The 27,985-nt window shown below is 32.1% G+C and overlaps 1 protein-coding gene across 2 annotated transcripts in view; it reads right to left on the bottom strand.

The window, feature by feature from the left end:
• The window catches only part of LOC106461272 (prolyl 4-hydroxylase subunit alpha-1-like), a 45,109-nt gene that overhangs the window by 6,134 nt on the left and 10,990 nt on the right, over positions 1-27,985 (bottom strand). The window contains exons 4-12 of one of the 2 annotated variants that reach the window (XR_002610957.1): positions 27,211-27,381; positions 26,809-26,969; positions 18,204-18,255; positions 16,529-16,719; positions 15,590-15,763; positions 14,904-14,974; positions 5,376-5,529; positions 4,803-4,868; positions 1,608-1,635 (exon numbers count right to left, since the gene is read on the bottom strand). Coding sequence is in view for 1 of the 2 variants with exons in the window: in XM_022388147.1 (XP_022243855.1) it covers positions 4,803-4,868; positions 5,376-5,529; positions 14,904-14,974; positions 15,590-15,763; positions 16,529-16,719; positions 18,204-18,255; positions 26,809-26,969; positions 27,211-27,381 (1,040 nt within the window). In the remaining variant the exon portion in view is untranslated. The remainder of the gene's footprint in view (positions 1-1,607; positions 1,636-4,802; positions 4,869-5,375; positions 5,530-14,903; positions 14,975-15,589; positions 15,764-16,528; positions 16,720-18,203; positions 18,256-26,808; positions 26,970-27,210; positions 27,382-27,985) is intronic. The other variant, XM_022388147.1, reaches the window with a different exon arrangement.

Here is a 27,985-nt window from a genome sequence, read left to right as displayed (position 1 = left end):
ATAATTCAAGAACTTTATGTTATGTTGTTGACCTTCGGTGTGACCTTGAACTTTGACTTACACTCAATACTGGTACCAAACTTAATCAAAATTGGATGAAAACTTTGAAAAATATTGTACATACACATACACAGGATTAAAAACAACAACCTCACCCCTTTATAGGGAGGTAATATTTCACACTATTTACTACCCTGATACAGGGTGGTAAAATGTGTTATGTATTCCCTTAGTTAATATGTGTTTTAAAGTTTCTGTAATTTCTTAAAGTCCCTCAAGCAAACACATATTTTTTTCCTGATTCTAGCTCCGCTTCTTAGTTCACCAGTTGGCAATTAACTGCATTTTCTTACAGGAAAGATAGCTTTTGATGTCCCAAAATAAAAGGCTATCTATTCTATTGGTGGGCTTGGTAATGATCAGGGTTTAAAGGTCACAAGGTTGAGGAGTGATGTGCACAACTTGGCTTTGTTTGTTATCGTGTTTTCTGTTAAAAGCCATGTTCCTTGTTCAGCACATTTTTATTTCATCAAACTTTTAACAGACTTAAGAGATTTTTGTTACAACTGAGAATCTTCTTTATTCAAATGATTTTGTTAAGATTTTGATGAGCTTTTGTTTAACTTTTAGCAACTTTTTCCTTTTCATTTTGTAACTTAGTATTGTATGTCACCTTACAGAAAGGGGTAGGGGCATACACTGGACTGGTGAGAGAGTTCACAAAGGTTTCACTTCTTTTCTCTCTCTTGCTAAACTAGTACACTCACAACAGACTCACTTGCCATGGTTTTCTTTTAGTGTCTGATGATAGTAACTATTGTTTGTATATTCATAAAGACTATTGTGCACCTTCCATGTTGCTTCTTTCTTCCTGATGTACTCAGTCATAGTTTGTAGATATAATCAGATACACAATCCAAAACTAGGTGCCCTTCAAACGTTAGAAGGCCCTGACTACTCTCTGGGAAATCCATGTGCTGGGGAATACCACACAAGATTAATGAACAGGTCACAGAAGGAAAACTGCCATCCCTAAATTCTCTTAAGCAGTCTGAATGGCAGTGCTGTTTGTTTATGCTTATATATTTAATGTTGATAATAAATTTATAACTTATTACCTTGTTAATTTGTAAAAATCATTTTTTAGTGTGGCTAACTTTTCACATTACAAATGATATATAGTGTTCACAATGATCTATGTAGTAACTCTATTGTATATGCTTATGTATTTAATGTTTACTTGAACTTCTCCACCACATAGATTTTGACCCCCACTGAAATTAAATTGTGAAGAGTCATAAAGAGGTATCCAAAAATGGGTAGGTCAAGGTTTTTTTTTTTTGAGGCTCTCAGGATTAGCTGCATTGATTTACATGAAAACTGGCATGGACATAAATATTATATTTAAATTTTCTAAATAGTTATACTGTACTAGTGGCCCCTAACTTTATCATGGCTAGTTAGCACCTTTCAGGTATTGAGTGCATACCTGCATGTCAAATTTCAAATTTAAGTGAAAATATGATATCAAAAATTTTAAAACTGTCATTCTGTAACATTTAGTTAGTGTAATTCGCAAAGAAAAATTAAAAAATGTTCTAACTTACATATCTGTGCTGCTCCAAGTAGTCTCGCCTGTAAACAATGTACTTATCAATTTCACAGAATTTTTCAACCCATCCCAAAGTATAGGTATATATTTGCATAGAAAGTATCATCCCTTGAAAATATAACCATCCAAGCCTCCTTTCTCACATCTCTTTCCTGGGAGATGTTAGTGGTTTTTATTAGTAAAGCTCTTTACTGCAATCATTTTATGATGTTACAGCATGTTGTCTGAACAATTACTAATGCAGCTCAGCTTTGAAAATAGCTATAGCCAATGAACAGATAATGGTGAAATTGAAAACAACAGCTTAGTTCAGAGTGACACTTGTAAAGAACATCTCAGAGGACTAATATAAAAAAGGCATTCAAGTAGAAAGGAAGTCATTTTGAAAGACAAGCTTTCCATCATCAGGCCCATTACACCTTTGTTTGTTTATCATGACTAAGCTGTTTAAGTTATCAATAAATATGAATGCTTTCAAAAACAATGTCCTTTTTACCTGAGATACTTTTGTAGATTAGACCTCCAAGATTTTATCTAAAGTGTCATTTTAAATTAGACAGATCCTGCCCATCTTTGTTTGTTTGTCATGAAAACTCTGCCTAAATCAAATAGAAAATAATTGCTACAGCCCATGTTTAAATATAATTGGATAGAGCATGTTATAAACTATTCATGTCAATGTTACATAAACAAAGTAGTCTGAGTATTATAGCTTATTGAGATAATGACTAGCCACAGCTCATGTAGAGGTGTACAAAGGAATCTAATGAGAAGTTAAAACTTAAGTTTCTTTAAATATTCCTCTTGTTTCTGAAAATTATGTTGTTAGATTATATCTGCTTGAAATCTACAGAATTTTTTTTCTGAGATAAGACATCAGGTAAGCTTAGTTAGGTCTTGCAAGTATGAAAGACGATGGCAAAATGTTCCAATAACTCAAATTAATTTATTGATTATAATTGTTAAGTTTGTTTTCAAACAATGCACACAAATAAAATAACTTATTATTTAATGAAAAGAAGCAATATTAAATAGATATAAGCTGGTCAATAACTCAGCAAAATGTTAGCAAAAATCATAATATTTAGCCTCACAAAGATAATAGAGAAGCAACTTTGAAAGATGATGTCCTTCGTCATAAGTAAACCTTTGTCAGTTTTTACTGCATTTTTCATAATTTATAGCCAAAGTGGTGGTTACTCCAATTGGCATATATCAAAAGTAATATGTACATGAATCTTAATCAAGTTCAAACAGACTAGATATACATAAGATTTTATGACAAAATAAAGTATAAAACATTCTTTCAAACCATATCTAATAACAAAATTTTAGAAATCTTAAAACCTATAAAAATGACAAATGCATGAAATACAATTATACTGATTTTCTTTTGGCCAAAACTACATTTAGTAAGTTAAATTTCATGCAATTCGATTAAGTATTTCCACTGAGAAGGAAAAAAAAATCAGGGTATATCAATGACAAATCTCTGAAAGGGTTTTTCTCGAAGCTTTCAGGATTAGAGGAATTGATTTACTTAAAAACTGACAGGAACATATAAACTGTCACTCAATAAAAGTTGTACAAAACTTTTTAAATTTGAAACTAAGTAGCCAAAAGTGGAAAGATCTATTGTTAGAAAGGACAAACTACAAGTTATTAAATGTGATGATGACATAAGTGTATTGCCAGTAAGTAATACAACTTTTAGAGCATTTTACTTATTTTTTGTGGCTTAACTGTTTCCAGCCCAGTATATTGTGGTTTTTACAACAAAGTCAAAAAACAATTAATTCTGTAACATCCTGTCTGACCTCCACACTCTAATTACCTACAAAAAAGAAGTATGCCTAAAATATTCAGATTTAGAATTTTGATATAGTTTATGAATATTTGCGTTAGTTATTGTAATAAAAAAAAATTCCAACTGCTAGCCCTAATTCTACCTCCCCAGCTGTAATTTTTAATTGAGGAGCAGATATATTTAATCTACCAACACGAACAAACATAATTTGGCAACATGCAACACATAGTTGCAACTTTGAATTTTTTGTGTACATATCTGTTGCATATTTCTAGTTCAGATAATTTGATAATTTTTTTTATCTTAGTGGCATAAAAAACTAAAGTTAAACTAACTGCACATTTTTATAACTTCCAAACTTCTAAGGCTAATAAACCACAAATATAGCTTCCTTTTATAGACTGTAAATTATATTAAATGAGGAACAGTTCATCATCCTTTGCCAGAGTTTTGTTCTTTCTTATGCTACATAACAGCAATTAATTATTTCTAATGGTTATTCTGTTTATTTTGTTGAAGTGATTACTATGGCAGTTGCTTCATAAAATTCCCACTGATAATTCAAAACTATGTATTTTTTACACTGGACTTTGCCCAAAAGCTTAGAAAGTAGTGATGGTTCCTTTTTGAAAAGCTTTTCATAATTTCTGAAAGAAGTATGTACAATATAGTTGGATAAATATTATCTATTTTTATAAGTTGAATGATATACAAGATATTTTATAGCAAAATGTTCTTCCCCAAAGAGGGCTAAAGTATGACACAATCAGACCTGTAATTATATTATTGCTGATAAGCATGTGTGAAACCTAGCTTTCAGGTCAACAGTCATAGTTGTAATGGCAATGGTATAATATGTAGTAATGTCATATAGAAATACATTTAATCAAAATCTGTAAGCTTATAAAAAATCTAATTTAGGTTCAAAGATGTTTAATGATTATCATGCTTTATGTTTGAAATGTCTAAGTTTCAGTTAGGTTGTAATTTTTTTTTTTTTTTCAAAATTGAGGTGTTCTGAACACCGGATGATGGAAATGGTTTTTAGATGTTTTGAAAACCTCAATGAAGAATTCACTGAACAAATAGTTATTAAAAGGTAATATTTGAAGTTGTTGTTGTAACATAAAAAAAAATCTGTACTTTAAACCTTTAAATTTTTCTTCATGAAAAGTGCCAAATTAGATTGACAGTAGTTTATCAGCCTAACAACAACAAAACTTCAACATACAAGATAATGAGAAATAAAATAATAAAAATGTTTTTATACATTATTTACAAGCCTTTTTAGTCCCTATTTGTTAACCTTATACTGTTAATTCTTCACATAACTAATCACTCGGATCTTTAAGAAAATAAATAATTAAAATAAAACAAACTTACATAATTCAACCAAGTAGCAATTCTGTTACCAGTTCCCAAACTTTGAAAGGCATTGGTTTCTTCTCGCTATAACATAACAAGTGATAATAACAGTTCATGTTTAACTACAATAATTTAGTTTAAACATTTGCTTTGAAAATATCAAAACCCTTCTGAAAGCATTAAAATAACAAATCAATTACACTGGCTTTACAACTAACTGACTTTAATAAATTTCTAGTTTGTTTGAGCCTTATGCTCTAAAATTGGTGTAATTTAAATAATCAAAATTATTTTTATAACCTAACCTTTGTTTATAAGTAAACATCTTTATAAATAACTGTATGCTATTCACAAAACTTTGTGATTTTGTAGAAATTTCAATGGTAGAAAGTACTTGAAATACTGACTTAAACCTATATTTTTTCTTTGTATCTCATATTTAATTTTTTTTTTTTATCTGGTATAAACCATCTTATAGAATAAAAGCTAATAGATTAGGCCTCATAATGCTAAATATAAGACTAGCTTAAATAATTTTTAAGCTGTATTTTGGTTACAAACTAAATCTTAAACATATATCCTTTCACTTACTCTGGAAAAGTCAAAGTGAGGTTCATAATGTCCACCAATGCCATAATTCACGACTTGTAACTCCTCAGCTGTTGACATTGTTAATCCAGTGAGGTCCTCGATCCTTTGGCTAATCTTTGCTACTATTTCATGCTCCTGATTGGACAGCCAAGCACTATTGGAAAATTAACATTTTTCAAAAAAAACTCGGGAATATGCTATTTTTCTGAATATTTTAAAACCAGTTAGTTAATTATCTATGCCAAAAATACAATCCCTGCATTAGGAACAATTATGGAGAATGTACTTTTTAACCGATAATCTAACATGCAACTAAGAAATAAAAATTATTCATCTTAGCAACATAATTTTTATTATCTGAGCCCAAATAAATTTTTTAACCCCATATACAAATTTAATATTTCTAATACATTTATTGAATTTACTAACTTCCCTCATTAAATTCTAAATACATATTAAAAGAACTGATATATACTGCAAATATCTAAATTTAATTAGAGGCTTTTTTTAATACATGTCCTCAACTGATGATGACAGAAGATACAACTGTAAAAATTTCATTTGGAAGTGGCAACAACATGGCGGTAAATAGATGTTCTATAAAACTCTTTATGGTTACAAGTGTACCGCTTAACAGCATACTATACACTATGTGGTACAAGGTAAATAAAAAATTGGGAATTTAAAAACCTGCAAATAGGGATCATTATCATTACCCCTTAAAGTTAGCTTTCTTATATATACTGGTATTCCTTTAAAAAGCTTAATTACAGGGTAAAACAGAAATTACCAGCCAATAATAATAGGTGAACATTACATGACTATAACATGTACATACTCAATGCTATGTACACTATACAATCATCACCTTTATGGAGCTAACTCATACATCATGAACCTCAATAGTGGTTCATAATGATATGAGCAAAAAAAAAGCCAGTAAAACAAAATAAAAAATAAATTGGGAATTTAAAAGCCTGCAAATAGAGAGCATAAAAAAAGTAAGGAAACAAGGATGGAGATACTGTAGATATTATTTACTTAAACTACAAATCCCTATTTTGGCGCTATGCTGTAGTATTAAATTTGGTGGAGTCAAAATAGACTTTTTAATACCCTTATGACCATCGCTGTACTTTATTTAATATTCTACAAAAGTTTTGGGTGCAATATATAAAGACGTTTTTGCTGTAGGCTGGCAAAAGAAATAATAATAATGATAATTGAACAATTGAGCAGTTTTTGGCATATTTTTTAGATTCATTCTAAGTATCTGACAGTCTATTTTCTCTGAATTTTTTAAACGTGTATTGCAAAGAAGATTTTGAGTGTTGTTTTGGGAAGGAGTTTGCTTTGTAAGGTGGTTTTTGCCATGTACTCTATTAGTGTGTTTTGTCAAACCTGATCGATCCCTTTTATGAACCACTATCGTAGTTCACAATATTAGTTTTTATTGCACTATAATTAACTTCTGGAATAAAAAAATGTACTGAAATTATGAAAGTTATTTACATTTGTTTCATGTGAAGAGGAGTATATATACAATAAACACCTTAAAACTTGGTACTTATGTTTCAAAGTGTTTATATGTTGAACTTTACAGTGACACTCCTTATTAAAGATATCATTTAATACAAATTTAAAATTATTATGTATACTTAGAGGGAATTATATGCAATGTAAATAAAGATGTATGTGTATTTATTTTTTTACTACTGGATGTATATGTTAACACAATATAAATGTTTTATTATACTCTTATTTTTAAAATTATTATCATACATGAATAGGTGCATTTATCAATACGATAACACTAAGGTGCTGTAGAAGTTCATCAGGAAAAACAACAATGTGATGGTAAACTGATTTTATATAAAACTCTTAAATGTACCAACATAAATGTTTTAAAAGCATTTTGTGTAAAAACACACTTTACAGCTATGCCATGTAGTGGTTTTTATTTCATTATAATTGTAAATTTAGTAATAAATTGTAATTGTAACTTAGATGTAAAAATAGTCAATGATTATACTACTTCATGTTTGAAATGCCTTTGATGTAAATACACACTTGTCCTAATATATCACATTCTTCTGTAATACTATATTAATACATTTCAGTTGAAAAATAAATGTGTTGCACAAACCTTTATCATTACATCATTTGAAATAAAAGTTTTACGCATAACAAAAAACGGTTCATACAAAATATACTTGCTTTAAGAATAAATATGAAAAATGTTCAGTACAAAAAATAGCCATTATTCAATAGTACTTTTCAAATTAGAGAAAGCTATCTATCAGCATTACAGAATTTTGAATTGTTTTTTAATTACTCTAAACCATAGTGAAAATTACGTTTCCATTATTTTATTTTTTTCACAATTTTAAATCTTCATAAAATTCTTTACAACTCTCAAAGATATGTCATGAAAAAAAAAGAATTGTTATTCATACTACCATTTTGACTAACAGTAGACAAGGGAAAATTGTTTAAAATGTACCAAGTTAACTCATGGAATAACAAGTTGTATTCAAATTATGAAAGCCACATGTTTTTTGTACTTGAAGAAGAGTATATATAATATACACTTTAACAGTAGTTATGCTTGAAAGCATTTATATGTTGAACTTTACACCAATGCTCCTTCTTAAATGCAAGTTTAAAATCTTCATTATTATTCATACTTAGAATGTATTATATACTATTCAAGTAAAATGTATGAGAACATCTTGGGAGAACAGCATGCTGGTAACTTTATGCTATGTTTACATAAAGTTCCCTATTGTGATAATTCACTTTGGTGCTATTCTAAGTGACAGTAAAACAATAAACCTAAAAGACCAGATTTGAACTGTATTAGCTTTGGCTATAAGAATAAAGTATGCAATTGCCTGTAACAATATGCAGACAGTCTAGAAAGAAAAACAGCAATATAGATTAGTTTTTTATTTTTCTGCAGTGGTTACAAGGTCTGCCAAATGGACAGAGTCTGTATACAGTGTTAGGGTAGAGATATAAAACTTAACTGATAAAATTTTTAATATTCATTTAGAAGGTTTTAGAGACTATGCAAATAAAATTTGAAAACTGTTAAACAAATAAAAGTATTTTTAATTTTAACACAAAATTCACCTTGCACTCAGACTAGTCAGACGCTGACCTCACAAATTTACAGACAAATCTTTAGTAAATACAATTAAAAAATCTGATTTTTCTGTGTACAAAAGACCTGTAATGTTTATTAAAAACTTGCTAAATTTTGTGAAGATACACTTACTACGTTAAAAATTATATAATATGTATAGATTCATGGTTACATGGAGGTTAAAAGGTCAGTGAAAATGACTGATCCCATACATGGAAAGTTAAGGTTAGGATTTGAAGCAGTTAATTAAAAATTAAGATCACAAGATGGGGCTAGTGCATCAATTTGAATTTCCTTTATAGCTTGCAGTGAAAGGATTAGAATACTACTATTGGCTGTCAAGCAGCAAAAATGAGCATGGCTTAGTGACCAGGTCAAGATGTCCAATTAAGATTTAAGCAGGTAATGAAATTATTAGTTTTCTACCAATTAGAGAATGTATATTTAGCTTAGTAACTACACCTACAACCAAGGAAAGACAAAGGCTGTAATGCTTCTTCAAAACAATAGTACTCAATATTATCCAATCAGTATGGTATTTTATTTATTAGTAGCTTCATTACTATTGATTTAGTTACAGTAGTCTTACAGAAAGTTATTTGCTGATGATATATGTTCAAATAAAGTGTCAATAATGGCAGAATGTTTCACTTCTTATATATCGAACATTTTAGAATCATTCCTGCCTTCAAGAATTTTCATAACTTGACCCTTAAATTCATTTCTGTGTATGTAAAAAGTAAACTATATTTTACTTGCACAAGTAGATTCTCGAGATTAAGAATCAACCATATATGTAAATACGTAAATGTTTAAATGTAGCTCAGTATTGTTACGTAAAACTGAAATTTCTAGAATGCCTCAACATGGCTATAAATATAACCAATGCGATGCACCAAAGAGAGTATCTATTATTAGTTCGTTATAATCAGTGTGCTATAAAACTTCAGAAGCTATAACTGTGATTGTTATAATGCTTACTAATCAGAAAACTTCAGATATTTAACCAGGAACCTTTACAATGTTCAAACATTACAAATTATTTAACTTTAGTGGATTCTCATTGGACATTAGTATTTTTATGAAAACATTTCCTAACGTCACGGGTGGAAAAATCGGCGTGTGATCAGTGAAGGACAAAGCTAGCTAGCTTACCATTAAGTGAATTATAGTCATGTCAACTCGCTCATCGTGAACCCTCGATAAGATATCAAAGAAGTTCCAGACTAAATGGAAAATTTTACATTGTTTGTAAGTTTGTGAAACTTTTGTTTATAAATCATTGCTTGTAATAATTATTTGTAATAATTGTTATTGTAAATTGTACTGTTGTGTGTATATTACAACGTATTTGTGTTAAAAAAGAAAACTGTGTATCAATCTTGTTGGCAAATGTCATATACTGACTATATATCGACATATATTCAAATACTAAATCCAAAGTACAGTTTAACTACTAAATTTCAATTTATCAGTTTACTTAATTTCAGGCCATTTGAAATTCTAATATGTAACAAAGAACCAGTATTGAAGAGAGACTGATTGTGATCTGAGAGCATATACTCCACAGAACGAACCCTCCCATCAATATCAGCACCACCCAAAAGTGGATTGTGTCCATTAATGTCTCCCAAGATGAAAAAGGGAGATGGCAACTGTTCTATGAGAGCATCAAGGTCTGATTGATTGTAAGTTTCTCCGGTAGACAGGTAAAGAGAACAAACAATGATGGTACAGCCCAAGGAGATACGGACAGCTACAGCTGTATTGAGCAGCACAGACAATGTGGCTATGTGCTGGTCAACCAGCAGTACCACACCTCAATGAACTCACTCATCACTCATTCCAGTAGAAAGAAAACTGCCAAAAGGTGACAGTATCAAGTAAGTCTCTGGATTGCTTCCTGTAAGGAGAGACACATGGGATGATAGGAATCGATCAAGGCCTTAATGGCATCCAAATTAGAATGGAAACCTTGATAGTTCCACTGAATCAAAGTGGCCATTTGTATTTAGGTGGAGGAGAACTGGGCAGAAAAACCCTTCTGTCTGTGACCATGATGCTTTGCTTTAGTAGAAAGAGGTCTTTCGACTTCCTGGGAACCTGCCCAAGGTCAATTGGGCAGGTCTCTGTCAGAGGATGGAGACTCCAAAGACTGAGGACGAGACTGAATAATGGTTCTGCATCTTGGGGCCAAATGAGATGGACTGGATTAGTCACTAGAAGTGATGGTGGGGTCAGAGACAGGAGTAGACATAGACTTGTCAACTCGTGCAACCATGGTGTGAGAAAGACTATGATGGAGGCATAGAAAGATCTGTCTGCACTCCCACTGTAGCAGTGGAATGAAGAGAAGCAAAATAAGTCTGAGGTTGAATAGGGGACAACAACTTCTAAACCTCAGGGTAAGAAATGTTTACGGTATGTAAACATTGAACCTCTTTCTCCTTCACCTACTTAGGGCAAAATCGAAAGTAAGAGGGGGTGGGAACCACCAAAATTGACAGAGTGAGGGTCCAGTTGATACTCATGGGCACCATGGTCTTTGTCACCACGATGATCACATGTCAAAAAACCACAACAAGATGCCTTTGAATGTCCAAATCACTGACAGTTCAGATAACCTGCCTTGACAGTGGCAGGTTGTAGTGGTAATGTAAATGTCAACACAGGAACATTGGTAGGCAGGATAATTTCTTTTTTTATGAGTGTACATGCATCACACAGCAGAAACTCCTTGGCTGGAGAAACCAGCAATGATCTCAGACTTGGGAATGTTTCATAAATCTCTCTCAACAATCACTCCTCAGGAGGAATTCAAAGTAGCAAGGGAAGTAACCTCAATAGGTATATCCCCAATGGCCTTCGAATTCAGGAAGAGTTCAGTGTGTTTTAGTGTAGATGTTTCCACCAAGATGTCCCCAGAATGCAGCTTTTTAAGCAACTTTGGAGAGCCAGGAAGCTCCTCTAATCCCTTCCGAACAAAAAAGAGAGACACTTGTCCTAATGTTTGTCAGAGGTAGAATGTAAGATTAGAAAACGAGGTACAGGAACAGATTGAGGTGTCAACTGCTGTTCATAGTCCTCCAAACGTGGTCACTTTCCTATTAATGAGTTTTTTTTTTTTTTTTTTTTTTTTTTTTTATTTCATCATCGGTCACTGGGTGCAGAATCCATACAAAAGAGAGAAACTTCATTGCCCACTGACCCCACCCACCATGGAGTCCTACAAGGAGACACACTACAATGCTAAAGTAGAGCTCTCTAGAGGTGCCAGGGTTTTGTGGGCACTATACCAAAACACCAGTATTAGGCACAATGTCCACAACACCTGTTGAGAACATTCAACACTGGTACTTAATTGACCCTAATGCAACAGGACCAACCGAATGACCCTGGGGGGTCTACCCCAAGGCCACCCATCTACAGGAATACAAGACCAAAGTGGTGTGTAAAAGCATCACCAATATAAACCGACCCACAAATGACACCCCTCAATCACCAGGGTCCTCTCCTCCCTTTGACGGGATGCCATGCAGGGCAAACACGTGGGTGGACGTTTGGATCCCAGAGGAGGTAACTGAAGATACAGAACCTTCCATGGGAGGTCTCCTCACCACGTACAGGAATCTACCTGCAGGGGTCATTTCCCGAATGTATAGAAGGGAGGTAAAATTATACACAAAACAAATATAGTTTTTAAGTTAAGTTACTGTATTGCTGAAAATGCTGTTTGTGTCATATTTAGTGTAAAATTATTATTACTTATTGTAAAACCTTACTTTCAAATATAAGTTTGTGAATTCTTTATTTTGATGTATGTAGAAATATTAATACAGAAAAGTGAATATATGGAAAGCTATGTAACTGTTTTGTTTTCACTCACTGGTTATCCCAAGAAAAATGAATTAATTAACCAATAGGTAAGCCAATCTGGTAAATAAACAAAATTATTAAGAATAACAATTTTGTTTTATTTATTCACTTGTGTTTATTTCTTTCCTTTGCTATTGTTCAAAAACTGTGTATGTTACTGAATCTATACTTGTGGATATCAAAATTTGGACATATCTGATTGATAACAGTGGAATGGAATAACACAACAGTACTGAACTCACCTCTTGAGTTATACACAAATAAAATGCAGCATTTGTTATAGTTGATTAGTAAATCATAAGTGGGTGATTATATATTGGGTAAAGTATTATATTTATATTTCTGATCATCAATAAGTGATTAGGTATTGGAAAAAGTATTATATTTCTATTCTGATTTTTGGAAATGAGTAAAATAATAAGGTTTCTTCAAATTCATTATTTAGATACAGTGTATAAAAATTCCAAAATTATAAATGTGGGTATAAATACATTTACAACAAGAACTGTTTCTTGTGATTTAATTTTGACAAGATTTTTCTCAACTATTTGCTTCAGTTGACTATTCTGAATACAAAAGACAGGAAAAGGGTCTTCAAATATTGAGAGAGAAATGTGATTTACTAAAGGAGTGGTAATGCAGGAAAAAGATGAAACAATGGCAGCATATGTTAAATTTTATTAGTGCCTCGTGGCTATTCCATACAGTTCTGGTCCAAGGATAAGTTAAAACATGAAGTGTTCACGTAGTTCCACTTATCAGTGTATGATATATACATATATACATATATACACATATACATATATACATATATATACATATACATATATACATATATATATATATATATCGACAGTCATTCTTTCAAACAATAAAACATATGAACTATTACCAAAAATACCAGTTTTCACTAAAAGAAATGAAATCCCATTACTCACATTCACACCAAGTAGGCTGTGTACAGCTATATCACTTTGTTTCTAGTATAAAACCAAAGAATAACTTGTTGTCGTGGAATTATTCATCTACTAAACAGAAGTAAATTGGTGAAAATATATCAAATAATACATCTGTCCTGTTCTTTATTGTGATTTATCAATGCTATCATAAGCAGCTTGTATTAGATACTATACTATTAATTTTACCTTTATACTGTGTGTAAATTATCATATAATAATATATACACTCAACCTGTGCTGTAATTTACTTAATTTTGTGATAACTAATTCATAGATTGCTATGTCCTATTATGAGTATTTGACCTCTGACTGAAAACAATATATTTTGGAAATTATTTTCATGCATAGCATAATGAATACTTTGCAGGTTTATGACACATAGCTGTACATTTTGGTCTACTATCATTGCTGCTATTTTTTTTTCGATTTCTGCAGTATATGAATGCTTTAGAATATTTTAGTCAGCTTGATGACATGCTACTGGTCAGATTTGTTGCCTAAAATGACGAGATGCTAATAATTGTATCTAGTTCTATCTCTAGCCTGAAGACAGATGTACTAGTTTACACTTTACCTCACAATGTTTTTTTGCTACTTTCTGGGAAAAGTAACAACTATTTTCCCATATAACAACTTTTCTGATGAACAATCTTTTTGTTTCAATTTTCTTTTTTTATTTAGTGACACATTTAAATTTGATTGTGTTCATGTGAACTTATTAATGACCATTCAATAAATGATTTAAATATCAAATTTATGCAAGTTTTATTTTAGTAATTTTTACTGTATTTAGATATACAATTATTTTTATCAATTCTATAAAAAAATCAACTCCAGTAGAAAAAGTTCTACAATTATTTCCTTAAAGAAAAAAGAAATGCCAATAGGTTTAACCATTTTAGAGAAAAATGTGAAACAAGATTTGAATTTTGACTTTAAAAAACAAATTATATTATTGTACAATAGATTTTTTTAGGTAAGGTACCTGTTAAAACGTAATATAGATTCTCAGTTATACAGTAATCACGTTTACTTATCGAATAATCATCATATCAATAAGTTATGTAAAACTAAAGTTCTGCATTTTAACTATGGTAAGCCAGATCTTAACCTTAAGATTAGTAATTCATGCTTATGTTCAACATGATCAATCCCTTCTAATGATGACACTTATAATTGCTTTACTAACCTTTTAAGCTTCCTTGTCATTATGTGTTACATTTAATATAATATCCACAAAAAGACATTATCAGCAGCTGCTCTGATCAGCATCCATATCCCCCAGTGCAAAATCTTTGGGCCACATCTACAACTAATAAAATGAATGCAGCCATTGTGTTTCACATACAAAGTTGGTTTGATGTGTCCATGACTGGGACAATGCATTTTACAAGTACTGTAAAACCAGCCACAAGATGTCACATGACATTATGTGTGGAGATATCTCCAGCTCAGTCACAAAGAGCGTGTGCAGGCATACTATAATTAATTTTACATACATATTTTGTTCTAAAGATGGTCAGGTTAATACACTGAATGTTTTACCTTTTACAAATCCGGTAATTTGCCATTTCCAACTCTCCAGACTTGTAGTTTTGAACAGTTGCTCTTTTCAACTATTAGGAAAAAAAAAAGAAACAATTAATTCACTGTTTGAAGCTTTCATATTTCTATTTTAATAGTTTTTGATATAAGTTTGATAAGAAAGCAAAATTACTAAATATTAGAGTATACTACACAAACATGTTCATTGTGAAACATCTACCCGTTCATCACTGTCAACCCTTAGATGAAAACTCATTTCTATCTAAACAAAATAAACATGCCATAAAAACATTGTTACTTTTATAAACTAATTACTTTTTACCAGAGGCGAAGATTGTGATAAGCCACAGTGTTAAATTATAGAAACAAATATATAACACTGAGTATTTAAAAGAACTTTTTTGATCTGTTTTACACTGTGCTCATTTTGTAATTAAAAGTTTGAAAGGGAAATAATTGTTACTATAATGAAACTTAAAAGTTCCTCATTTTGAAAATTAACTAAACTACAATGATAGCTTTTTTAAAAGTAGATATTTAGAAGAAACAAAGTACTGAAAACAAAGAATATCCTTAGAATTACAGAAACAATAGTAAATTATACTAGTTCTAAACATTTTTTAATTTTCAAACCAAATACAATGGTCAATCATTTTAAAGATAATTTTAATTATAGTGTTTCTTACCAAAGGAGTTGCAAGGGTTTTAACAACTTCTATTTCTTTATCAGATAAAATATTGTGATACATAACAATACGTGGTCTTAAAAATGCTTCTTCTTCTTTCACAGGCTGCAGCAAGTAGTAGGGATGATTGTTTGTATAGTAATGGCACTTCAGTTTCCCTTCTTCAATCTTATTCTAGTAGGTGAACGAATGACAACAAATGTTATAAATAATAACAATGAATGAATTAATGAATAAAATTGTGTTAAAATATATTAACTGATAAATAATGTGATCTTGCAAGAGGTCACAAAGTTCCATTTTCACATCAATGTTATCATACTACTTAGGATCAAAATATGAAGCCAATAATTATGACCAGCAATATCAAGTATATCCTGGATCACTTAGTAAAACTAAGTATGCTATTATGTAAGAAAATAACTGATGAATAGAGTCAATACACTAACAAGCTGAAAATAATATTAAGCCATAAATATCATTAACAGCGAGTGTATCCAAATGATGATTCATTCTAAGTTAATCATTACAGGATTATATATCATATCAGCCTTTTGGTGACTGTTGAAGTAGAAACTTTATCAAGTTTATGTAGTATTGCAACAGTGGTGGCCATTCCTTTCTTTGCATTCCTCCATATAGAGTGCTAATGCACTCTCTGAGATATACAAGACATCTATCTGTGCTCTGTCCAACTCAGGTAATTTAACTATGGATCTTAGCTGTGTAAATATACAAATGTACTGTTGATCACTGGGGGACACAGTTCCTACCCACTCATGGAATAGGTTACTATTCTAAGGGAGGCTACTATGTATTATATTGTTTGTTTATTTAACAGCTCAATTAAGGATGCATGCATTTTCTAATTTACTATTAAGTAATTACAATGATATGATACAAAAATAGCTGAAGGGTGATCAACCATTCTGATCTCACCATTAATTTTTCTCCTCTGCACAGCATTTCATATTTTTCTCTCTCAGGAATATCATACACTGATCGTTTGAATTCCATGTAAGTTTCTTCAACCGGTACATCTCCATCATCTCCTTTCTTCTTCTTCTCTGATCTCTGAAGTGAATTCTCAAAAAAAATTTTGTTACCACCTGCTCTTGGATGATCAGGAACTGAAATATAAATTAAAAGTTGTTTTCTTCCTTTCCCTCTATAAATGATTTGTAGAATTAGCTCAAGAATAACAACTTCTGTATTTTTGGTGCTAAAAAACCACATTAAAGAACAATTTGCAAATTATAATTCAATTTTACAACATTAGTTTTCTTGTATCTGTTGTAATAATGAAAATTCTTTTTTCTTAAAAAAATGAATAAGGGAACATACTTTTTCACTTTTAAAATTTGAAAATAAAGACCAAAATTAGACTTCAAACAAATTTTTAGTATGAAAATATAGATCAAAATACTAACCAATGTTTTAGCCCTCTAAAGAAAGTATTTTCTAAGTCAATGTCTGACACATTTTAAAAAACTTGTCCTTCAGGAGTGGCAGATGCCATTTTAATCTTGCCAATTTTGTAATTTGTATCTAATTTGTTATATAATACTGTCAAAATAATTTAGAAGTTGAGAAAACAGTAGTTCTAATAGTGTCTGAAAGACTTGTTTCATATATGTGACAAAAACAAATATTAAATTGCTATGACACATTTAATCTAAACTAAGATTTCAATTACTGAATAATTCAGAACCAAGAGCACTTGCTAAAATTACAGTGAATTACAATTCTGCTAAAACACAATGCATTATAATCATCTTTATTTTTCAAGGTCAAGAGGACATTCTTTAAATGAGTTAGACAACCCACTTTAGTTGCTGAAATTTTTTCCATTGGAGCTATGTTTCAGCTATTTTACTGCATCCATTATCAGATGAAATGCCTCTCCAATAAAGTGTAAAAGTCACAGTATGAAAAAACAGACTATATTTTGCTCAAAACTGACAATCCTGGATGCTGCACGCAGCAATATACAACCAGACTATAATACATGGTTCTAAAATATTTTAAAATGTCTATCTGCTAATAGTGAAGAAAAACTACAGTTGAACAGATGTGGGTGTAGAACTATTTGTCTGAACCAGAGTTTTGCTTTTCCCCAATATTAATATCAAAAATTTTAAGAGTGACTGTAACTTTCAGTTTATTTTGATTATCATTTCAATACTTCTAAAAAATTGTGGTTACACTAAGAAGAGTGAAATGTATATACAAATTTTGAAAAATAATGTCACTTACAAAGTTGATAGAATTTTTAACTAATCTTGGAACTTAAAACTTTTGGCTTTACAATCCAAAAGTATCAACTTCCCAAATTATATAGAATGCATGTGCCACTTTGGACAAATTGACTCTTTAATATAAGCTGCTGGGACTATGATGTGTTATTCTTGTAAACTTGGGATTATGACTCCAAAGATTACCTCGTTTAATGAAGTCAAAAAACATAATCCATGCGTACATATTTGTGTTAGAAACCCTGCAGACAAATTAAATTTCAATACAGCTTCAGATGACAAGCTTTAGATGTTAATAATAATCTTTATCACTAAAATAAAACATTTTTTACATGTATCATCCTAACCATTTAACTCACCTAATTTCAATAAGTTACTTGTAAGCTTCAAGGCATGTCTTGTATTCCCTTGCTGAAAAAAAAAAAGAGTAAAAAATTTTATTAAATTTGTATCTCATCACTGAGATTCAATTATAGATATCAGATATCAGAAAATGGTTGAATAATAAAATCTGTGAAATTAAAGACTAAACTTGTTCTCTTAAAATTTCTTTTGGCAACAATAAAAAAGCTTCTAAGTTTCAAGTAGCGAAGAACAATGTATCTGTATTTATGATTATCATTACTGTCAGATAGCAAATTTGTCTTAATTTGAATTAGCCACAAGACATAATGTAGTTATAATTTTATTGTAATGGCTATATTTATGCCAGTTGTAACACAATTTATTTCAATGGCTACATATATGATTAATGTTACACATGTGCAGATAGCGAAATTATTGGAGAAGGAATGCTGTCAAACATGGCAGCAAGTTAAACACTTCCCAACTTGGTTATTAGCCCAATGCTATATTTGAAACATGATATACACGGGACATTTAAAAATACAGGATTATGTGGGGATCTAAATATGTAACAGTCAATACATCTTAGTCTAAGGCTCAAAATGCTATAACCAAACCATAAACACATATATTTTGTCAATGTACAACTTAAGATACATATAATTATGTCAGTACTTTGGTCATGATCAAGACTCAAAAATACATGGTTGCACATGCATAGTGATAATGGTGTAAATACAGCCATAAGAAAGGTTTTAATGAGCTAATCAAATAATCAATTCCTTGGATAAAACCTAAACATTGTAGCAGGAACAGTGAAAAATATCAGGTGTGTTTAAAGCACTATCTCATCTCAGAAGAACACTTCCTGCCCTTCAAAAACCTTGGAAAATATTTTCTTTAACCCTCTCAACTGATAAGACTAGTGGAAAGGCAGCTTGTCAACAGCATCTGCTGCCAACTCTTGGGCTACTCCAATTGAATAGTGGGATTTTACTGTCATTATTATAACGTACTCACAGTCCCAAAGTGCAGATTGTGATTTTATGGCAATGGTACATGGGTTCTCATATACACAGTCTGGCACATTAACCACTAGGCTATGTCCAATTGAGATAAAAACAAAATAAAACTATACATACATACATAGAAAAATTATAAATGATTTACTGGATTCACCATTAAGGAATGTTACATAACTGGCATTCTAGAATTTGTACATGTAAAACCAGTGGCTATTATCATAACAACCAATATCAATCAGCAGAAACTTTGATTGTTCAACTTACATTAAATTAAAATCAATGTTAACAATTTCCTTACATGACAATGTATTTCTGATAGATAACTCACCTGTGCACACAGAATAGCTTATTTTCATCTTGAATTTGCATAATCTGCCAAAGAGGTTTGTAAGTCTCCAGCCCTCTAAATCTCCCATCTAATCTCATATTAAACCACATGGACTTGGGACACTGCATGATGACCTAATCATGCATCAGAACCCTCCACCAATAGGAGTGCAACACAGCTCTATGCACAATGATGCCCTCTACATTCATGCTCATTTTTAGACAAAGAAATAAGTAAAGGTGCAGAAGTGAGCATCTTTCAGAAATATATTTTCAGGTAAAGAAAATGTTAACTTCCAAAATGAAACTCATCTCCCACACACACAGAATAGCTAAAATAACACACTGAGGTGGTGGAGGGACCAATGCAAGGATTACCTAAATAGGCTCCTTTAAGAAAGCTTCTGAAGGAAGCACATATTTTTAAAAGCCATCAAGCTCTAGCTAGAGAAATGGGCAGATACACAACTCTGTTACTGGCTTTTCCCATGATAGCCCTTGGAATGGGTACGGTTTGGAAATGTAATATGTATATATATATATATATATATATACTATGAGAAAACCTTATACAGTCTTGCAGAACACCATATCTTACTAGGGTGAATGGTATGATCGCTTTCCGTTATCCTGGCTTAATGCAGATTTTGGATATGTATACCCTGGAAGACAACACTAACGACCTATTGGGATCCTATAGTAAGTTAGTTGCGAATAAGGAAAATATAAGTACACTCACTTCTTTAAAGTCGAAAGGTGGAGTGAAGAATGGCTAAAACTCTCCAGAGAAGACACAGCAATTTGGTGGAGATAGTGGCAGGTGAACATATGTGGGGTAGTTAGTCTGCATGCCAGCCTATACAATCTTCTCTGGAACACAGTGAAAATGGGCTGCAAGAGAATGTGTAAGATGTCAAATCTAGTGAGAGGAGACACAAAAGAGCTAATGATCACCCACCAACAAAGAATAAACCAGATGGATGAGCTGAAAGATCTATCCAGTAAGGGTGAAGGAAGAGAGGTCTTTGGTAGAGGAGGAGTCTCAAGGAATGAAAAGACTGACAGGAACCCCAAAAGGTGAAAGTGCAAGATAAATAATGAGTGGGCCATACAGGACATAGGAGTCTGTCTGGGTCAGAATGATTATATGAGTGGAATGTGGTAGAATGCACTTCCCAATAACCCAGACTGATGAAAGAGGTAAGGTGTTGTAAGGTAGGTCAACCAGGGGAGAAATGGCCAAGGATAGACCAACATTGATAAGCCTGCCATCTATGTTGGTACATAGAAGAAGTGGAATGGCAACAAGAGTGGAACAGAAAGAAAGCTACATGATCAAATAGTCCAGCTCAACATGTGATAGACTGGACAAATCCCACACATGACAATGAAAGGATGTTACTCCTTGATGAAAGAGTGATGTGTGTAGTTGGACCAGAAGGAATTGAATGTTGGGAAGAGGTAGGTGGCTTGGTTGGTAGAAGACAGAGTAATGGAAACAAAGGTTGGGCCAGTAGGGGTTACCAATATGACTTTGCAAGGGGTGTCCCAAATCAGAACAAAGACCCAAGAAAGGTGTAGGGGCATAAAGGAGGCATCAGCAGCCATGCTGATAGGTGAGGTAGGGAGACCAAGAGAGGGAGTTTAGTATTGATGGGTGTGGCAAAGGCATCTATGACATAAGTTCTGAGTCGAGAACAGATTCAATGGAAGATTTAAGGATAGAAGGACAATTCCAAGGGTAGGATGCAGTCTCGATGAGAAATACAGTTTGCGACAATGCTTGATGCACCTGGAATGTGACAGGCTATTAAGAGCACCCAACTGGAATAAGTCCAAGAGAGGAGGTCTAAAGTCTGAAAGCAAAGGGTCCCAGAACTGGTGCTCCCTTGGTAGTTGACAAGAGACACACCCATATAGTTGTCTGAGTGGATCATTACCAAATAATCCACAAGAAGGGGAAGGAAATGAGAACTGGCCTGATGGACAGCAAGCAGTTTGATACGTAGCAAACACTCCTCCAGAGTCCAATAACCCAAAGTTAGAGAGTCGTTGAGGGATGCTCCCCATCCGAAAAGAAAAGCATCCATGAAAAGGTGAACGTCTGGTTTGAAAGGAGGTAATGGAATGCCTTAGGTGGTGTTGGAGAAGTCTAGTCATCAAGCAAGATCCTCCAATGGAGGAGGATTGGAGAGGACAGTGAATCCCTGAAAAGATTCCATTGGTCACACAATGTTTACTGTAGAGGATGCTCATTTGCATAGTCAAATAGAATGAGGGATTCCAGAGAGGTCATGGTTCCCAAAAAGAGATAAAACCTCTAGCACTGAATGTGAAGATAAGGGGCAAACTTTGGTGACCAAGATCCCTTAAGCAAACTGGAGAAGACTGGGCATGGCTGAGTGAGAGTTGAAGAGAATCCCCAGGTAGATGAGATATTAGGTCATGTGAAGAAATTTTGATGAGTCACCCTAAACGATTGGCTTCCTGGTGAAGAAGCGATATGTGTTTGAAGGAGTTTACCTGAAAATAGGTGAGGAGAAGCTAATCGTTTATGTAGAAGTGCAAGGATGTGTGTCACATTCTTATTGGTGGAGGGTTCTGCTGCATAATTAGGTCATCATGTAGTGTCTCAAATTCATGTGGTTTCACGTGAGATTAGGTGGGAGTTTTCTCAATGCTGGTGGCTTGCAAATCTCTTTGGCAGACTGCACAAATTCAATAGGAAAATAAGCTATTCTGTCTGCAGAGATGAATATTCATTTCAGAAGTTATGTCTTCATTACATGTTGAAATTTTTTCCTTTAGACTTGCACAAAATATATTTTTCATGAGGTAAGTGAGGACTATGCTATGAATACACAAAATTTAACTTGGAATAATATTACAGAGCCTAATTAAGTTTGCATTTTCAAGTACAATTCATATTTGTTGTTTGCCTTTTTTTTTAATATTTCATACCAGAAAGTGTATCAAAGTTCCAAAGAATACCTACAGTGGGATATCTGCTAGTATCATAAGACATTACTGTTAAACTATTTAGTGGAACTAAGTATAAACTTCAATGCACTGATATGATAAAAAAATTTCATTAAATCCATAGTTATACAGCTTTTATGCATAGTAATATCTAAATTGCATATAAGAGCATAAATAAGAACCATTTGCTTTGAACTTGCTAAACTCGCGTCTTTTCAGTACCAGTAAATAAGCAAAACTTTTCCCTTTCTTTGCAAGTAATACAAATAACAATTAGAGCTGGATGATTTAATTGGTTATCTATGAGCATCAATTACAGTGATTAGTGTCACCTAAACTAACTGATCAATTGAAATCAAAATTAAACTGATCAATGTTACAAAAATACTCAACTAATCATAATTAGTTTCTGATTATCACTGTGTTCAGTTACACCAACAATTGATTAATTAAAATTAAGATTAAATCGACTGTAACAACAATAACTAATTGAAATTATTTGTTCTGATTATTACATCTATCAACACAGTCAAAATGTTGCCATTATAACTGTTTGTTGTTAAGTATAAAGCTACATGTTGGGTTATCTATGCCCTGACTACTGGAGATATCAAAGCAGCATGGGTCAGCATGGGTTGGTGTTTTGGTGTGGGCTCATTATTTGATTCAATTTGTCATCAAACTTACCCTGTTTCTTTTACTGGCACTGTCTTTGAAATTCTGACTACAAGGAAAAAAACTGGCTGGCAGCACCCACTGCCAACTCTTTGGCTACTCAAGTGTTAAACTTACTGTTTTTTTACAGTATTATGTTCATAATTGCATAACTGTATTTTTAATGTTACACAATCCGGCGTAGATCTAGGGGGGGAGCAAACTCTTCCTCCATTTGTTTTAAAAAATTAATTTAAAAAAACAGGAACGGTGTCCTTACCCAATATAGTATCAAAATAAGAAAGAACATTAGATGCCAATGTTTTAATTTCATTGGGCAATTAATTACTATAAAAGCTTTTTTTTTTAGGTTTTCTAGAATCAAAACAGTAATCTAGTAATCTAGTTAAGGCCTCAGCCAATAACTGACTGTTTCTAAGCTAATACAACAATATAAACATGAATTAAACCATGTCATGGCAAATTTTCACAACTTGGCTTTTTCTAAACTCTCTAACAATGTGTCTAGGTTTATAGGGATTTGTTTCAATCAAAGTTAGTATTGTTTAGGGGACCTTAAACTCTTATATCATTGTTTCATTGTTTACAAGTTTAAAGTATATATATACTGAAAACCTATTTTTAGGCATAGAAGCAAATGATTTGAGTAGCAAAATGACACCAAAGGACAAAACTACAACTGACTTCAATGAAAAAAAGTTCCAAATTGCTTATGTTTTTTCTGGAAAATACTTGCTGAAGAAGATGCCAATCAATATAACTTGCTAAAGCGACTACCTGCTATTGATCCTCAGTGTTATTGTAGCAGCATTGGTCAGAGGTATATCTATAACAAGACTACAATAGTTACAAATGTTCTCACAGTATGATTAGAAGGTGACAATTTACCATTGACATGCCAGTTTTTGAAAATGATCAATGTATTGATTCATAGTAGTTTTCTGTTTTTAAGTCTGAAAGCTTTCCACATTTGGCATGGATGATCAAGGCTGTCTTGAGCTGCTTCTATGGTCTCATGGTGGAACAGTAATGGGTGACATCATAGACTCCAGATCAGGTTAATCATCAAAACATACAGTAATATTCAAACTGTAAGGTATACATTTAGAAGTGTAGAAAAATCAGCTGTCTAAATGTTCTACAAGGCAGAACCCCTAAGTGATCATTTGTCTAACACTCTGTAAAAACATAAGAACATCCTACAAGTCCCTAAAACAGGAATATGAAGAGCAAAGAAAGATCAAGCCAAATAAAGCTTAAGCATCACGTCAAATAAAGATGCAATCTACAATCAAAGGGTTAGCCAGTTTGCCAAAGTGATAGGCCAATGAAAAAGTGAACAAACCAGCTAAGAGACCCAACAAAGCCCATCATAGTCACTGTTGAAGAAAGGACAGCAGCCAAAGTAAAAACTATTCACCTTATGCAATAACAAAAAAATTCAGTGTTTATCTCTCTGGATATGGGGTCGGTCCTATGGGACCATTTTTACTTGTGTATAGTTTTAATATTACAACTTTTAATACAGTGTGTGTATCTTCACAAAATTTGGTAGACTTTTGGTACACATTACAATTATTTTGTACACAAAAAAATCAGCTTTTTTAATGAAATATTTTTACTAAAGATTTGTCCATGAATAAATTGAGTATTTATTCTGAATAGTCCGTGTGCAATGTGATTTTCATGTTAAGATTAAAAATACCTTTTTTCATCTCAAACATCTCAGATTTGATTTGTATTTTCTCTAAAATCTCCTAAATACATTTCAAATGTTTGTTTTCACTAAAACTTTATATTTTATCTGTTATTTTCTCAACCCTAACTCTATACAATGTTGGTCAATTTGACTGACCTCGTAACCACCAAAAAAAAATAATCTAAATTACCATTTTTTTCTTAATAGACTTCAAATTGTAACATGAAACTACATTTGTTTATCCTAAGTAGCTTTAAACTTGTAACAGTATACATGTATTTATAGTTAAATTTGATTTTTTATTGCCCTTTGAACTGTGTCTAACTACTATTTGTGCCATTGTAAATTTTAAATCACTTGGGGAACATGGAGGTCAAGTTACGCTATCAAATTATGTTAGCCACAAGCTGCTCACCTGCATGTCTTGTGAAACATTTTTATTATATCATTATTTATTTTACCCAGTCTTACCTAAAGAGGTCCCTATTTATACATTTTAGTTACTTTTATAATGATAAATAAAAAAAATAAACATGAAAAACAAGAAATAAAGTACTTACCCGAATCTTCTGCTTTCTTGCTGCCAATTATGAGTGACACTTAACCCTATGTTTTTATACTAATGATAGTAATACACTAAATTTTTATTTAATTAAATAATGCACCAAAGAACATAGAGTAATAACATGCCAAAAGTAAACAATTTCCCCTAACTTTCACAATTTTTCTGGCTTTATAGCTATGCAACAAGAGCCGTTAGAAATTCATCCAAGCTAGTCATTATCTTTCCCGTGGGAACAAGGCTTGTACTAACAGTGAAATTGACAATCCTCAATTCAGAAAATAATGTTATACAATATGTCATTTGATAGATAAAACTTTGGCTTTCTGTTGGTTATAGATAATATATATATAATTAAACCTAAGAGAGAACTATTAACCAATCCTGAAAGAGAGGATGTAACAGATGAGTGTGGCAGGAGAGGTCTGATTTTCTATTTGATAGCTCTGTAACCAAACCAAACTGAAGGCTATAAAAATTATGATTTGTTTGAGCAATGACGGTTTTATTGTGAGTAACTTACATTTACTTTCGTATTTATTAGAGGGGTGGTGGATAAAATAGAGAAAATGTGTCAGATGTTTCACACTAGGGGAAAATTCAGGATTTTTTTTAAATATTGCCATATAAAATTAATAACTTAGAACTTATATACTATTAAAATATAGATTATTACCTAAGATTTTATGCCATACTAATTGGTATAAGATAAATAAAAAGAAGATTAATAAAATTTTGAATGTAAGTCACTAAAACCTCATGACACGTGTCGTAAAGGATGCCCATCGTGATAGGGTTATAGTGTAAAATAGTTAGAAATTACACAATTTTTGTAAGGTTGTGCAATAAATTTGCACACTTACACCATGTCTGCTAGTAATTTCCTCTGAAGGATATCAGTGCAATACTTTTATGGAAGGGCAAAATGCAAAAGAAATTGTAAGATAAATTCTTGTGCACTACAATTACAGTACAACTTCAAATTTTTTTTAACGTAACTGTGCTTAAATTTGTTCTATTATTAACCACTAAGAAGTGGCTTAGAATGCACCATTTTAACTTTAAAACAGAAAATCTGTCATGAAAGAGGAGAAACCCTCTTTCACCCCCCCCCCACACACACACAAGGTTTTCACTCTTTGAAAAGTTGCCCATTCTCACGTATGAAAGAAAAAGGGAATTGCCTAAGTAAGACAAATTATGAATTTCTAGAATTTTATCATATACAGTATTTGTGTTCAAAGGCTGAGTAACTAAAATGATATGGTTATAAAAAATAAGTTAATTTATTTCTTTGATATAAAAAAATGTTTTTTTCAATGTGCAGTGAGAGTATGTTCTAATATATTAACCTTGTAAGTAGCATATGCCAGATATTCAAGAACTTCTGCTGCATCTGCAGTCTTGTCTATTTCTTCTTCTGCACGTTCCAAGGCCTCTTGCATCCACAGAACTGTATGGTAGAAATCTTCATTGTTATAGGACTGACGGCCTAGCTCGAAACAGTCTCCAGCTGCAAAGAAAAACATTCTCTGATAATAATAATGTGATTTTCCAATAAGATTGTTTTGCTAGCTTCCATTATGGGGCATGTATCATTATAAATAGCTTACTGAAATTTATGCAAAAACACTTTAGATAGTTCAAACAAATGTCTAGATCTTAACTAGAATCTTAAAGGTGAAGGCTAAAACACAATCTCCAATCGGTTATTTTGGTGTTTTGGAACATTTTAACACTAAAAACATACTTACCAGTCAGCTCAGACGAATGTTTTGTTCCCTGGATGTAACCTTTTGCCAAGACAGAAGTGTCTATTTTGTATGTGTCTTGTAGTCTTAGCAGAGCTACAGCAGCTCCATTTAAGTCATCATCATCAGGAAATTTTAAATCATCTCTGTTTCTTGTAATATTTTCAATCAAATCTATAATTAAACCCAATTAAAAAAATGTTTTCATTTTTTGATACGTAAAATTCTTTATTAACTTTTTATGATGAATTCCATCTTCTATATTTTTGTATCAACACATCAATCTCTCTTCCTTAATTAGTATCCAAGTTTGAATACTGACTAAATGGAGATAAGGCGCTAGAATCAATGCACTAACAAAAGTTATAGAAAAAGGAAATTGATCAGTGAAAAAATCTTTGATTATACTTTTATTATAAATATAAGCCTTTAAAAAGAAATCTTTACTTCATACTTAATACTTATTGCAAAGTTAACAGAACCTTTTACTTGTTTTTGGTAACAATATGCTAACTGTATGTTACCCTCAAATTGTCAGCAAGAGAGAAAAGAAAATGTAGCAAGCCAAATAAAAAAATTGTGAATTTAATAACCTGCAAATAGAGATTAGTAAAAAAAAGTAAGAAAACAAGGCTGGAGATACCATAGATATTAGTTACTTAAACTACAAATCCCTATTTTGGCTCCATGCTGTTACCTAGTATTAAATTTGATGGCTTAGATGCTGTGCCCCCGCTGTATGTGCTCCACCATTTCCGTATTCATGGCGTGTTAGATC

This window comes from Limulus polyphemus, unplaced genomic scaffold, assembly GCF_000517525.1.
Source record: "Limulus polyphemus unplaced genomic scaffold, Limulus_polyphemus-2.1.2 Scaffold926, whole genome shotgun sequence".
Lineage (NCBI taxonomy): Eukaryota > Metazoa > Arthropoda > Merostomata > Xiphosura > Limulidae > Limulus > Limulus polyphemus.
The sequence above is the reverse complement of the archived record's forward strand: the minus strand, read 5'-3'. Positions and strand labels throughout refer to the sequence as shown.